General features: G+C 33.4%; 3 protein-coding genes across 5 annotated transcripts; 1 reads left to right on the forward strand and 2 right to left on the reverse strand.

Moving 5' to 3' along the window:
* Positions 1–5,900: 5,900 nt before the first annotated feature.
* Positions 5,901–6,764, forward strand: LOC133703795 (wall-associated receptor kinase-like 8). Its single transcript, XM_062128479.1, has one exon. It carries the CDS (start codon positions 5,901–5,903, stop codon positions 6,762–6,764), a length of 864 nt encoding a protein of 287 aa, XP_061984463.1.
* Positions 6,765–7,650: 886 nt separating this feature from the next.
* On the reverse strand, positions 7,651–8,526 carry LOC133682513 (probable CCR4-associated factor 1 homolog 10). Its single transcript, XM_062105878.1, has 3 exons — positions 8,403–8,526; positions 7,948–8,242; positions 7,651–7,828 (listed from the first exon to the last, which is right to left on the reverse strand). Exons 1-3 carry the CDS (start codon positions 8,524–8,526, stop codon positions 7,651–7,653), a joined length of 597 nt encoding a protein of 198 aa, XP_061961862.1.
* A 1,458-nt stretch (positions 8,527–9,984) lies between these two features.
* On the reverse strand, positions 9,985–12,684 carry LOC133690373 (uncharacterized). Of its 3 annotated transcripts, none has more exons than XM_062110669.1 (2): positions 12,283–12,684; positions 9,985–10,505 (listed from the first exon to the last, which is right to left on the reverse strand). In XM_062110669.1, the coding sequence occupies exon 2, from the start codon at positions 10,468–10,470 to the stop codon at positions 10,186–10,188; it is 285 nt and encodes a 94-aa protein (XP_061966653.1). In that variant the 5' UTR covers positions 10,471–10,505; positions 12,283–12,684; the 3' UTR covers positions 9,985–10,185. The 3 variants fall into 3 exon arrangements, with proteins under 3 accessions (XP_061966653.1, XP_061966644.1, XP_061966636.1); XM_062110660.1 differs by having other exon boundaries at positions 9,985–10,510; positions 12,283–12,683; XM_062110652.1 differs by having other exon boundaries at positions 9,985–10,499; positions 12,283–12,672.
* Positions 12,685–13,592: the final 908 nt, after the last annotated feature.

The following is a 13,592-nucleotide window of genomic DNA, read 5'->3' on the forward strand; positions in this document are numbered from 1 at the left end:
GAAAAGCAAATAACAATCAAAAGAATATGGACCAAATTTGATAGATAAAAAATTCAATTAAAAAAAGAATAAGAGAAAAGCAAACAATCAAAAGAATGAGGATTATATAAGTTTGATATAAAAATCAAATTTTAAATGATAAAATTAAAAACAAATCTAAAATAAAATATATAGAAATCAAAAGATCGAGGGCTAAATTTGATATAATCAATAAATAATATGATATTTTAATTTTTTCGCAACTTCTGAAAAATGATTTTCGTTTAAAATAAAAGAAAAACACTTTCATGAAAAACTAAACTAAATTTTTTTTAATTAAAAAATATTTTTTATTAACTAATTTTTCTAATAATAAACAAACATGTATAAATTTAGATTTTTAGAAAACTACTTTGAATGAAACAATCTTCGCCTTAAGTCAGCCCTTGCTTTCTTTACTCTTCCTGTCATGTCGCCATAATATCATGAGTTTAACTGCTTAAGAGGACCTTTCAAAGCTACAAGGGACTGTTTAGAAACAGAAATTAACATCTACAAAGATCTTTCCTAGCATTAGCGTTATAGGAACCATATACAAAGGTAGCATGGCATACATAATTCCCCAAATACTCTACTTCACCAGAAATTAAAGTGCACAAGGAAGCTTAGAAGCAAGATTCACCTCCACACTACTCTTTCGCATATGACTAAGCCCCACGGCGTCTTTAACTCAACAGGAGCATCCCCACATCTTCACCCATCTTTCATCAGATTCCGATTTGTTTCAAATTAGGCTCCCATTGCCTAAGAAACAGTCGAACATTATGAATGTGCCCTAGAAGTATGGAGATACGTACCCCGCTTTGTCTGAAAGCAAGAAAGTCTTGGCATCTTGAGTCATTCGCTCAAATACAATATTTAAAAATCTTGAGGTTTGTCATCATTCACATTAGAATATTGCCAAGGCAATATTCATCAACCTTGGGTCACAAGTACGTAGATCATGAGTTTTTTCGTTGACTATATCAGCTTATTAAGATCACTTGGCACACTAGCATAGAAACTTTTTTTTCTTTTACTTGCTTAGAGTCGTTCGATATCATTTCTGTTTCTATTTTCATTTTTTATTTAGAAAATGTACTTGGAGTTATTGGAACTCATCCCTAAACTCCCTAGACTTCGGTGCCACTAACCTTGATCCAGCATCTTAAAGCTATATATGTATGCTGTCTTGACTCAATTTCTGAGGCTTTGAACTCGACATTTAGACTTGTGACTTTTGAAAACCACTTTTTTTTCAGAAGTTTTTAAGTAAAATTAAAAGATAAAAACAAAAAAACAAAAACAAAAACAATATCAAACAGGCTTTTGAAAGCTAATTTGCGATAACTTGCTGCTCTTTATATGTGAGCTATCACTTGCCTATACTTAATTACTTTTTTATTTTATTTTTTATTTCCAAAAGTCTAATGTATACGATTGCATTAATTGCCATTTCTTTCCGCTAGATTGACTTGGTAATTATATATATATATAATTACCAAGTCAATCTAGTGGAGTGTTTGATCCTTACTTTATTTGATATATAAGAACTTATTGCACTACAGAATTTTAGATTTATCGATAGAATTTTTTGTCGGTATGCATACTCATGGTCCATCAACGTCAATCTTGTTGACATGATCACAGACAAAAATAATTTATCAGAAAAATTGTCGTTAGTGATTTATAATATGTCGATGAGTCTGTCGGTAATAATTTTATAGATGGATGCCAAAAAAAAAGTCTCCCGCTTCATTTGGTACTTTCATATCGTTGAATAGAACATATCACTGACAAAAAAATTATATGTCATTCCATCAGTGATTTTGTTCGTCCGCTGATAAACTTGACATGTAACTGTCAAACAAATTGTCTATTATTTTGTTGGTGAGTAAATAGTGGTAGTGTCATTTGCAATAATTATTTTCTAGCTCCCTAGAATATGCTAACGAACATAGTCCATCGGTAACCCCATCAATAATAATTTAAAAATATATTTTTAAAAAAATCTATTAAACAGAAACACAAAATAATTAAAATAAATAAATTAATATAAAATTCAAATATTTATTACAAATTTAAACATTTATAAGTTAAAATCCAATTAATCTAGAATATAGGCACTAGAGGAGGAGGAGGAGGAGACGGGTCTTTGCCTAGCACGCGGGGCGAATAAGAGGAGCGAGCACATATACCACCCATATGTGATCTCATCTCCAATACCAATCGGCAAAGTTCAACCAACTCAGTACTAAATCTTTTATAATCAGCAGCAAGATGGGTCGTCCGATCTTTAATTTGCTAGTTTAAAATCACCTCAAACTCCAGAGTTTGAGTACTCATAACCGATTATGAGCATCCAATGGTTGAAACACTGCGGGTTGTCCATAAGAACTCGGTTATAATGTTAGAGATACCATACATCTGATGTTTATCGGGTCCACTAGACAATCCTGCCTCCAACCACAAATCCAGATTGAGATCTGGATGGGTCGAAAGATCATCATTGTATCTCTCCTTCAACCCGGTGTTATATGTATTCCGGATAAAAAAGTTAGCAAATTAAAAAAAATGATAACTTAAGAAAAAAATGGTTGAAAATAACATACCACAAAGTGTTGAGCTTGGCTATCCACAAGTTATAACACCCCTTTTTGGCGGTCATCAGTTCGCACATGTGTTTCCACAAAAAGCTCCATCAGGCTTGATTCGCATCCAAGAATCGTAGCATGCAAGAGAAAATTGTTGTTAGTTAAATATATTTATAAAAAAGACAACAAATAAAAAAATAGATATAATTAAAAAAGAATCTTACCATCTGTTTCACATGCGAAATGAACAGAATGAAGTCGCCAATATGCATGGTAATGAAAACGTGAACACGCTAGTTACGGTTCTCGGCACCGGAGAGTGATCGTCACACAAAATGATTAGGCGTCACGTGTTGGCCTCTGAGATGTACGGAGGTCTGAAATCCTTTCAAACCGCTACCATGAATGATTATCCATTACTTATGTCAAACCTATATAAAATATTGATGACAACATGTATTAATTAATTAATTACGCCAACTAAGTAAATAACATAACGTTGTTATAACTCAAACTTATTCAAACTATTTTAATAGTACAACTAGTTCATTATCAATTATCTATATAAATTCAATTTTCTATACATTTACTAAAAAATTCAATTCAACAATAAAATTGGTAAAATATAAAATAGACTCGTTAAATAAGTCATTATTTATTTCATCACAAAACATATAAGTTACAAATTCAAATTAAATTTCATCAATTTACAAACAAACATAATTTTATAAAATCACAAACAACCTCTAACATGTACAAATCATGCATTCGTACAACAAATTTTTATAGGAAAAAGCTATAAAACAAGTAAACACCCAAATAAAATGCATATACTACAAAAATATACAATAAAGATTAACATTTTAAAATTAAGTTCAAATAAAAAATGGATAGTTTTGCTTACTTAAAGTGGAGAATCCTCAACAAAATTTGAATCAGAACAAAGATGTTGACAAACTGAGTGTTGGGGGTGACTGGATTTGTAGTGGGAGGTTGATTTGTGATAAAATTTGGGGGGGTTGTGGTGTTTTTTTGGTACAAAAATGGAGGAGGGGAAGAATAAATTAATGGGAAAGGGAGAGAGAAGGGTCACTCATCAGGTCATAAATTAAATATTACTGATGAATTTAATCAACCGATTTAAATTCGTCAATAATTATGTCTATAAAAATGACATGTCATCATATTTTTTGGTTTTTTTTCACTTTCTTTTTTCACTGTAATTCTTTCGGTATTTACTAAGGGAATATTTTCTTCGATGTTTCCCGATGACTACTGTGATGGCATATTCGGTCGGAAAAGGCTATGGGATAAAGCTATAAAATAAGTAGACACCCAAACAAAATGTATATACTACAAAAATATATAATAAATATTAACATTTTAAAATTGAGTTCAAATAAAAATTGATATTTTTTATTATTTAAAGTGGAGAATCCTCAATAAAATTTGAATCAGATCAGGAATGTTGACAAACTTAGTGTTGGGGTGGTTGGATTTATAGTTGGAAGTTGATTTGTGATGAAAACTAGCGGGGTTGTGGTGTTTGTTGCAGAGAAAAATAAAGGAAGAAGAAGAAGAAAGTAATGAGGGAGGGGGAGAGGAGGATCACTAATTGGGTCATAAATTAAATATTACAGGCGGATTTATCAAAGAATTTAATAAATGGATTTAAATATGTTGGTAATTCTGTCTATAAAAATGACATGTCATTGTACTTTTTGGCTTTTTATGCTAACTATATCATCTCTCTCTTTTTGTCCTGAAATAATACTAAACACTATCTTAGCAACGTGTTAATTAATTAAATTTTTTTTATTATTATTTTTCTCTTTTTAAAATTTCAGAACTATAAAAAAAAAGTACTAAACTAGAGAGAACAAATTAAACAGATACTTAGGCTAGGCTTTAGCTGCTTAATTTTACATAAAACACACAAATTCAAGATTTATTATTAGACTTTTTAAGTCATCATTATCAATTTGTCAAGAATATCTTTAATTGAGTTTCCATTAGTTTAGCAAAAAAATGTTTAAAGAAATATCAAAAATCAATTCAATCCAATAACTTAAGTTGTTAGATGAGGTCTAAGTATATGATTTATATTATTTTCTAACATATCTTTTCAAGTGAAAGCCTTTTGAACTTGAAACTTACATAGGCTTACACTACATTGTGCTTAATTTTTATCAAATAAATAGGGGTAGTGAGATTCGAACTCGTGACCGCTTGGTTTTCAAGGCTCTGATACCATATCAAAGAATCAATTCAATCTAATAACTTAAACTATTATATGAGATTACATGATATGATTTATATTATTCTTTAACAAGAAATTATTTTATTTTTAAATAATGTTGTATCATCGTTATGAATTGGTCATCAGTTGATTCGGTAGTATAGAAAACTGCTTTCCTCGAACATCAAAATTAAATAATTTGTTCCTTGACTCTAATCTGCAAAATATTGATCCAAGTAATTGCGGGAGATTTAAAGATTTTTTCCATGCCAAAAATAGATTAATTTATTGATGGAATGATAAGACTGAATAATTATTAACTAAAAAGGTTATTACCATGCATATCACATACATAGAGAAGAGTCAAACTGCATATTTGTCTCTTCAGTGACAAATTCAGCGCAAAAGTTATCACTGCCAGAAGCTGCTTGGAAAGTTGTCTATTTATTATAATTCGATGCTTTCTTTCTTTGCTAATCTAATTTCTAATGGACAAATTTGTTTTTGAAATGGTTAATATCAAATTAAAAATGGAATTCACTCACATTTTGAATTAATATTTTGTTTGATAATGTTCTCTATTTTAACATAAAAAATTAATATAACTAAAATCAATTATAAATATATAAAAGATTAATTCTGAAAAATCTTTGGTTGATAAAGTTTTTATTTTACATTGAAAGATTACAAGTATATATAGTGGTGTTTTAGAAAAGTAAAATTATAAACTCTATAACACATGTAACATTTTAAAATCTTCCTTACTACTGAAAGAATATTTTAAAATTATTAAATGTATTTTGGATACAAATATTTCTTAATTAATATTTTTAATCTTTCACCAATCCTTTACCAAACTGTTAATTTTAATCTTTCAACTTCATTTTCCAATTAATATGTGCTAGATTAAACTAGTACCCATGTAAATTTTCTAATCCAGACAACTGAACCACTTGTCCCCCCTGCTAGATTAAACTAGTGATCCAAGAACATGCCTATAAAGTCTTGAACAAACTCAACTGTGTTAAACTCCGAAACAATACGAGAAAATGGAAATGGCCTCCAAGTATTTCTTGTCTCCAATCATTCTCCTACTGTTGCCCACCTTGTTTCAGCTAGCAATAGCAGTTGCACCTATAGCAAAGCCTGGTTGTCAAGATCACTGTGGAAACATCAGCACTCCATACCCTTTTGGAACGACAAAAGATTGCTACCTGGATGAATCGTTTGAGATTGTTTGCGACGAAGCAGCCAGCCCTCCTAGGGTTTTCATAAGAAAAACCAATATGGAGGTTCTGAATATTGAAGATGGTGCTGCCATTGTCAAAGGTCCAATTATGTCCTCGAATTGTTCCGGTAGGCGATCCGGTCCACCTGTGAACTTGGAGGGAAGTCCTTTCTTTTTCTCCTTCGGTAATCTGTTCATTGCAGTCGGCTGCAACATCCGTGCTCTATTGACAGAGATTGGGCCCCAAGTCAGTGGATGCGACTCAACATGCGTTCCTTACTATAATCAAACAACTATTATTTATGGGCAAGAAATTAATAGTCTCTGTTCTGGGAAGCACTGCTGCGTAGCCAGAGCTCCTTATAGGATGCAGGTTTTTTATCCAAGTCTAGAAACTAAAAATGAGAGTCAAGACAGCAGTGGATGCAAGCTTACTTTCCTAGCGGACCAAAAATGGGTTGCGTTCTCCGATATAAACAATCCGCAAGTGTTTCAGGATCGGGAATATGTTCCGGTGGTGCTGGCTTGGGTGATGGATTACAAGCTTTGGAAATATGACCCCAAGACCATGAGTTGCAAATATTTCCTTCTTGAGCACTCTTTGACTTTAGCATACGAATGTTCTTGCCGGAAAGGTTATGAGGGCAACCCTTACCTTGGGTGCGTAGGTAAAGTTAATGTTTAAGAAAAGACTTTATGTTGCTGTTTGGCTGTACACCAGCTTCGCCTTTAGCTCTTGAAATAATACTTCGATACCGTTTGTTTACATGGCATGCCGCGTTTCAAACCACAGTTCAAATGAAAAGCAGCCAAAACGATGCTTTTGATTTTGAACCACCATTTGTTTATGCGGCATTTGCCCAGTAGACAAACGGGTTTAGGCCTCTTCCGAATAATCATAATAATAATTTCTGCAAAGATTGTTCTGGTTTATCAGGAAAAAAATGTACATTAGCATATCTCATTTCTATTTATCGATCATCTTCCTGAGTTATAATTTCCTTACTGTATGTTAAGACTGTTGAGATTTGTTTTTTTTATAGTAATCGAGAATATTATAAATAAAGCATCCGCATTAAGAAGATGAGGGCTGCAAGATAAGAAAGATCACAGGGGAAATCCGAAAAAATAAAGAAAGCGAGGCAACGATAGCCCCAACTGTATGTTAAGACTGTTGAGATTTGTTGCGCCTGCTTATTTGGTCAATTTCATATCACCTCTGCTGCTGGTGATAATCAATGCAGTATGAACATCTACGTTACCACAATTAATTATACATTTTTCTGCCTGTAGGTATATCTAAGCCAAGTTATTGTAGCTCAAGTCCCTAGCTAGTTGCTAGGACTATTGCTGTTATAGGCTTTCTCATTACTCTTTCTGACAAATCAACGCGAGTTCTGGCTTTAAGGCAAACTTGAATTAATGCAAAACAAATCAGAATATATAGCTAATCAAGGGAAAAAATATAAGCATAAAATCAAGGAACTTGGATTAAAAAGTTCAAGCGAAAAAAAAGAGATGACACTGAAAATATTTTATAGACCTGAGAGTACAACTCCATTGATATTCCTTCAAACTAGAGTTCCCATGAATGTATCAGGTGCGTAAGTGAACCCTAACCAGCCTTCACAGAGTCCAAACATCATTCCCTCATAGCCATTCAATTTCTCGAGATCAATTTTAGCACACGACTCCTTAAATCTCACGAATGTTTGAAGACTTGACAAGCTATCAGATCCTGCCTGGTGCCTGCTTCCCATTATTCGTTCAACACCAAGTAACATAGCCACCCTCTCCAATCCACCGTGCAAGCCACTAATGCATCCCATCATGAATTTTGTATCATAAACTCGAACCCAAAGAAAAACCTCATCATCCCCAAAAAAGACCGCATATCACTTGGCAACTCTCGTTTAGTTAAAATCTTGATCAAGAATCCAACATCATAAGCGCCATGAAAAGTAATCCAAGTTATTGAAGAATTATTGGAAACAAGTCCAGAACTCAAAATCAGCCTTCCAAAATCTGAGAAATCAATACCCTTCTCTCTGTTCTTCTTCAAATCAATACCTTGGCGTTCAAGTAACCCAATACACTCTTCATTGTGATGATCGTGCTTGATATTGAAATCCCGGAAATTAAACTGCCACGCATAGTGGAATTCTGTTCCGAAACTTGGAAGATTTCCATGTGAATCAGAAAGAGTCATCCCAAGTTGAATTATTTTCAAGAGATCAACATTCCACTTCATGAGACAGTAGTTTTCATAGGGAGTGGCATGAGACAGCCCAACTCTTGTCACGATTTAATTGAAAGATAGTACCAGGGAATTCTGTGTCCAAAGCAACCAAGGGGAAGCCAGAGATCGCTTCCTTGATTAGAAAAAACTCATATACGAGGTTGTCTGCCCAGACTTCGCGCAGATGTGCTGGTTTGCTGCTCTTCATCGTTGACGCTGTACGTTGTGATTTGAAGATCTAATGCAAGTTGAGCTATTTCAATGGCTTAGGTTGTCTATCTATAGCCAAGATCAGAAGGGGTGGTCCGAAGTTGATGAGGAGTGTATGGAATCCTTGTTTCTTCTGGTTTCCCATCTCAAAATTAAAAAAGGAGATCATTCCTAGGTTTCCTGCCGTGAGAAGGATTGTCCTAATGGAATGCTACTTTCAGTGTCTTAAATTAGTTCGGTATATAATTACAACCTCTTAATATAATCAAGGAGTCCTTAACGAATAAGACACTTAATTGCCTACCTAATATCCAATCAGGGAGGGATTAAAAAAACAAATTGCATGTATTGTTGAATCCCTGCCAGCAAATAGATGAGCCGCCAAATCAAGAAAAATTGTTACTCCATCTGTTTCAAAGATATTATTTCATTTAACTTTTCAGCAATTATTTACGTCTCTTATTTCAAATTATTTTATTCATCATTTGAAAGTAAAGAAGAGAGAATCTTGAGTGGAAGAATTAAAACAAATTATAATTAGAGGTATAATAGTAAAATCAAGTAATTAATTGTTTAATTTTTTTTTAATAATGGATTATAATTTTAGGACATCCAAAATGAAAGGTGAACAATATCTTTGAAATAGAGGGAGCGGTTTTCTGTGACAAATGATGATTTTGCTAAATCAAGAAGACAAATTGTCGGTCTAAATTGTTATTGGATTGAGTTTTAAATTAAATTGAGTGGAACATCCTAATAAGTCAATCTATGATATAATTAATTTGGATAAAACTCTATTTAAATTTTTTAAAAAATGAAACAATATTATTTAAAAAAAAATTCTTAAAACAACCTTATTTTGAAATTAATCCACATAACTGAAGATCAGTTGTTGTTTTCTAAATTATGTCTTCAGTTGTTTGAGCATCAATTAACTACAGAGCGGATATTCTATGAAGATAGGGAAATTAAAAGAGGCCTATTGATCGGCTTTGTGCTATGTTACGAAGAAAATGAAATAAGAAGCTATTTTGTGAATTGGTTAGAAGAAAGCACAGGTGCTAAATTAACATGCAATTGGCAGCCCGGGATTGGGAAATTGATTGAGCAATCCAGAACCAGCAGAAAAGGTCTTCCTCTTGGTGTTTCATGGCGTGCCTGCCTATTCTTTATCTGTAAGCAAAGAAACTCTGGATGTCATAACTCTGAAATTCCCCTGCTAACAGCATTTCTCAAGCTGTTCTTTTCACTGTCAAACACAAATGGTGGAAAACTGCAATTTGTCAAGCAGCTATTTTTCAAGAAAACAGACTTGTTTGCTATCTGTTGTAACTGGGAACTAGTCTGAATAGGTGGCTTTCTTTTTGTAGAGCTTTGTAGCAGGTCGATCCTGCTTCTCGTTCATTGAATAATGATTTCATTCATCAAAAAACTTACAGCACAGATAAACTATATCTAGAAAATGGGAAAACATAATTTAGCCATAAAAGAAATCACCTGTGTAATTGTTATAAAAACAATGAAGAATTATCAGTGGATGTGATTAAAAATTTTAAAGACAAATTCTGGTACATCATCATGTATACAAAGTCACTAAGGAGCTCAAGCATGAGGCAGAGAAAACACTACCAAGAACCGATTGACTGTGTCATCCGTGCTAGAAAAATTTGAGTTTTCCATTGCCTACAGAATCCTTTGCCAGCTCCAAACGACATAATGTCTTTTTGGCACCTGTCAATCCAGAACATGATTCAGTTGCCCCTAGGGTAACGGCGAAGTAGAGATAGATTGTGCATAAGAAAGCCAAGAGAGCCAAGGCTGTTAAGAGGAAACGGTGTCGCTGAAGGAGTGTTGACCAGCTACCCAACTCATCCCGTGGGAATTGCTTCCGGAAAGATGGTGATCTCCGGTGAGGAGAAGTTATCATGCTATCAAGAACCATACCTTATATTCTGAGCTTCCTTCGACAACCTGAAACTATCCTAATTTGAGTTCATGGTGGAGGGTAAGGAAACATAATAGAATCAAAATTTCATTAAAAAAAAAAAACAAATACCAAGAGGAAATTATTCTGAGCATTACTGTCATCATCTAATAAAATTTAGGAAAGCAGGGTTTATTACAACGTTTGAGTGGCTTTAAATTTGGTTGAACAATATCTTGCTTGGAGAATGAGGGGAGCACACAAACACCTCTAATTCATCTCCTTCGCTTGCTAGATTCTCTCTCACATACACACACAATAGACAACACATAATTCCAGATAATTAGGGGAACTATAACCTATCTTCACTTTTTGCTATTTAAGTCCCGCATCATTATAGGCTTTTGGGTGAGCATCAATATAGCAAGAACTGCTAAGCTAAAGCATGTTAGAAAAAAAATTGAGGTATTAGGATACTGTAAAGACATAACCAGATGTGCAAGAGAAAAAACCACTATGCAGCATCAGCAAAGTAATCAAACCACTATGCAGCATCAGCAAAGTAATCAATCTTGCACTAGAAAGGAAACAACGTGAAAATCAAGGCTGTTTCATCGTCCATACACTTGAGTTCGATTAAGCAACAAAACATCCAAATTACAATGAAGGTAAATAAAATCATCTAAAACGATGATTATTTGCAACTATTCTCAAGTCCATTATGACATAGAACAAAGGTATCTAGCCCATACACCATTTGGCAAATCCATCCGTACAGCTGCTATATAAACAGAATCATTTTGCTGGAATCCCTGAGCAAGTATCTACAGGATCCAAATCTCCAGAGCAGTGAAAAGAGCAAAACACAAATGACACCTCCCACAAGTTTTATCTTCATATTCGGTCGATCGATAATCACTCACAAAAAAGATCGTGAAACTACAAGAGAAACCAGTCCGGCCAAAAATACCCTGCCTAAGCACTTCAACAAACAAAGAGCTTAAGCAGTGAATTGTTCACACAATATCCAATTGAAAGATTCAACTGGGCCAAAAAGAAATGACATTTATAACGACTTATTAAAGACAGTCAACAATGCCCGCATATCAATGAACTTGTGTTCTATCTAGTAATAACGAGAACACCGGCGAGGGAGCTGTGTGTAGAGCAATGACTGTGGATTAGTGCTGATTTCACAAGCAATCACGCACTGACATGAGTCATAAGACAGCGTGAAAACAGGAAACGTATGCAATGGCACATAATGCATGACTATAGATCCAATACCAATCTATCATTAATCCAGAGCAAGCAACAACAATCAGCACTTGAGAAACTCCAAAATACATGTCAAAATCAGCATCCATAAAAAGCAGATCTTTTTCTTATAACCAGTCAGTAAAGCAGACAAGATTAAGAATCGAAGTCATATTTTTGCACATAGATGGGCCATCTGAGCACTGCCCATCCCAATTGATTTGAATAAATTTCACATTGACAGCTAGCTATGGTTCAAATTCTCTAAGATTTATCACATTTCAGCTGAGCCCTTTTGGCACTCTTTCCCCTCCTTTCACAAATACAACATTAATAAAGGAGAAAAATATACAAAAACAGACGTCCAACCAAATAGCAAAACACCCACATTGCAAAAATCAAAGATAAAGCCCCCAGATTTCACATTCATTAAAAAAAACAAAAAAAAATCTGGGAAACACCAATCAGATCTGAAGAAAGGAATCGGAAACTTGCGGTTCAAAGAAGATCAACAAAATCAGGTAAGAGAAGCTATAGCTTTTATCTTTCTAGAAAAAGCTTGTATCGTTTTACCTTGTAACAACGATAATGTCTTATTTCTTCTCCGTTTCTCTCGGCAAAAAAAGAGAGTGAAAAAGAGAGATGGCTTGGATGAACGTCTATGCTATTCCCTCCCCTTCCATTCACTGCCCTCAAATACGAGAGGAAAAAAAAAGAATCGTTTTTTATATAGGAAAAAAGGGACGACTCCTACGTGAAAAGTTAGTGAGAGACTGGCAGATTGGGCGTCGAAGGCCTTGCTTTGTGTACGATCGATGTTGGTTTGGTTTAATGAAGGGTATAAGTTGGGCCATCAGAGCATAATGCTATGCTTCTTTTGGGTAGGTTGGCGTTTGGAAATTTCAAGCGACGGATTAGGACTTGTTCCACATCAAAACAAAGACAAGAGAGGCTCTCCTCCATATACCATCATTGATTAGTACTCCCACCTGGACAGACAATGATTGTTTAAAACTAACTATGACTGAGTTCAATAAAGTCCCACCTTGGGTTTTTTTTAGTATAGAAAATGGCTGTACAATAAATACATGCTGCATGAAACATGGTATCTTTTATTCCCAGTATATTTGAAAGAATTCTCGTCGGGTTGTGTTTAGTTAACATCCTAAATAAATTGAATATATACACAAAAATGATAGAAACGTACTTGATTAGAGAAATAAAAATAAAGATATAAAATAAATTTGTTTTTATAATATTTTTTTTAGTGAGTTTCTATCCTTTTAAAATACAAAATACAAGAAGGACATGCATATTCTATTTCTATTATCTTTATTTTTTATATCTCAAGATTATAATTAAATATTTTTAAAAATAAAATTAATCTAGCGAGATGCGTTATCTCTCTCAAGATTAAAAAAAGGCTTTTAACTAAAAACTTAAATGGAATAAATTTTCTCTTTCTTGTTTAAATCAATTATTAGAAACTTTTAGATAAATAGTTAGAAATAAGTGGAATTTGTAGAAGATGAAGGTCAAGGGCTTCAAATTCATGTGAAAGCCTAGACATGTTGGTTTATTATATTTTTAGTATTTATGGTGGTTTAAATATTTATTACAATCATAAATTGTTGTATTTTTTGTAAGAAAAAAAAATCTATCCCCAGTTAATAATTCATTGATGCAAGGAGAATTGTAAAGATAAAACAATTGAAGTTGATATTTTATTTATAGAATTAAGATATTTAAATGGTAGCAATTGGTGTTCTTGTGATTTGGTGATCTAAAAATCCTAAGTCCTTTCCAATTCCATTAGGATGAAACATCCAAGAGAAAAATTCAAACGAAACTAGATGAATGGACTAAAACTACCCAGATTTTAT

This window comes from Populus nigra, chromosome 1 (genome assembly GCF_951802175.1).
Source record: "Populus nigra chromosome 1, ddPopNigr1.1, whole genome shotgun sequence".
Classification (NCBI taxonomy): domain Eukaryota; kingdom Viridiplantae; phylum Streptophyta; class Magnoliopsida; order Malpighiales; family Salicaceae; genus Populus; species Populus nigra.

What these genes read in the sequence shown, in the direction of transcription:
- LOC133703795 (XM_062128479.1), top strand. Translation starts at nt 5,901, where the DNA reads ATGGAAATGGCCTCCAAGTATTTCTTGTCTCCAATCATTCTCCTACTG.
- LOC133682513 (XM_062105878.1), bottom strand. Translation starts at nt 8,526, where the DNA reads ATGAAGAGCAGCAAACCAGCACATCTGCGCGAAGTCTGGGCAGACAAC. An exon ending in TTTGGACACAGAATTCCCTG is followed by an intron (nt 8,243 to 8,402) that starts GTACTATCTTTC and finishes GTTTCGGAACAG; the next exon opens with AATTCCACTATGCGTGGCAG. An exon ending in TCTTTTTTGGGGATGATGAG is followed by an intron (nt 7,829 to 7,947) that starts GTTTTTCTTTGG and finishes AATGGGAAGCAG; the next exon opens with GCACCAGGCAGGATCTGATA.
- LOC133690373 (XM_062110669.1), bottom strand. Translation starts at nt 10,470, where the DNA reads ATGGTTCTTGATAGCATGATAACTTCTCCTCACCGGAGATCACCATCT.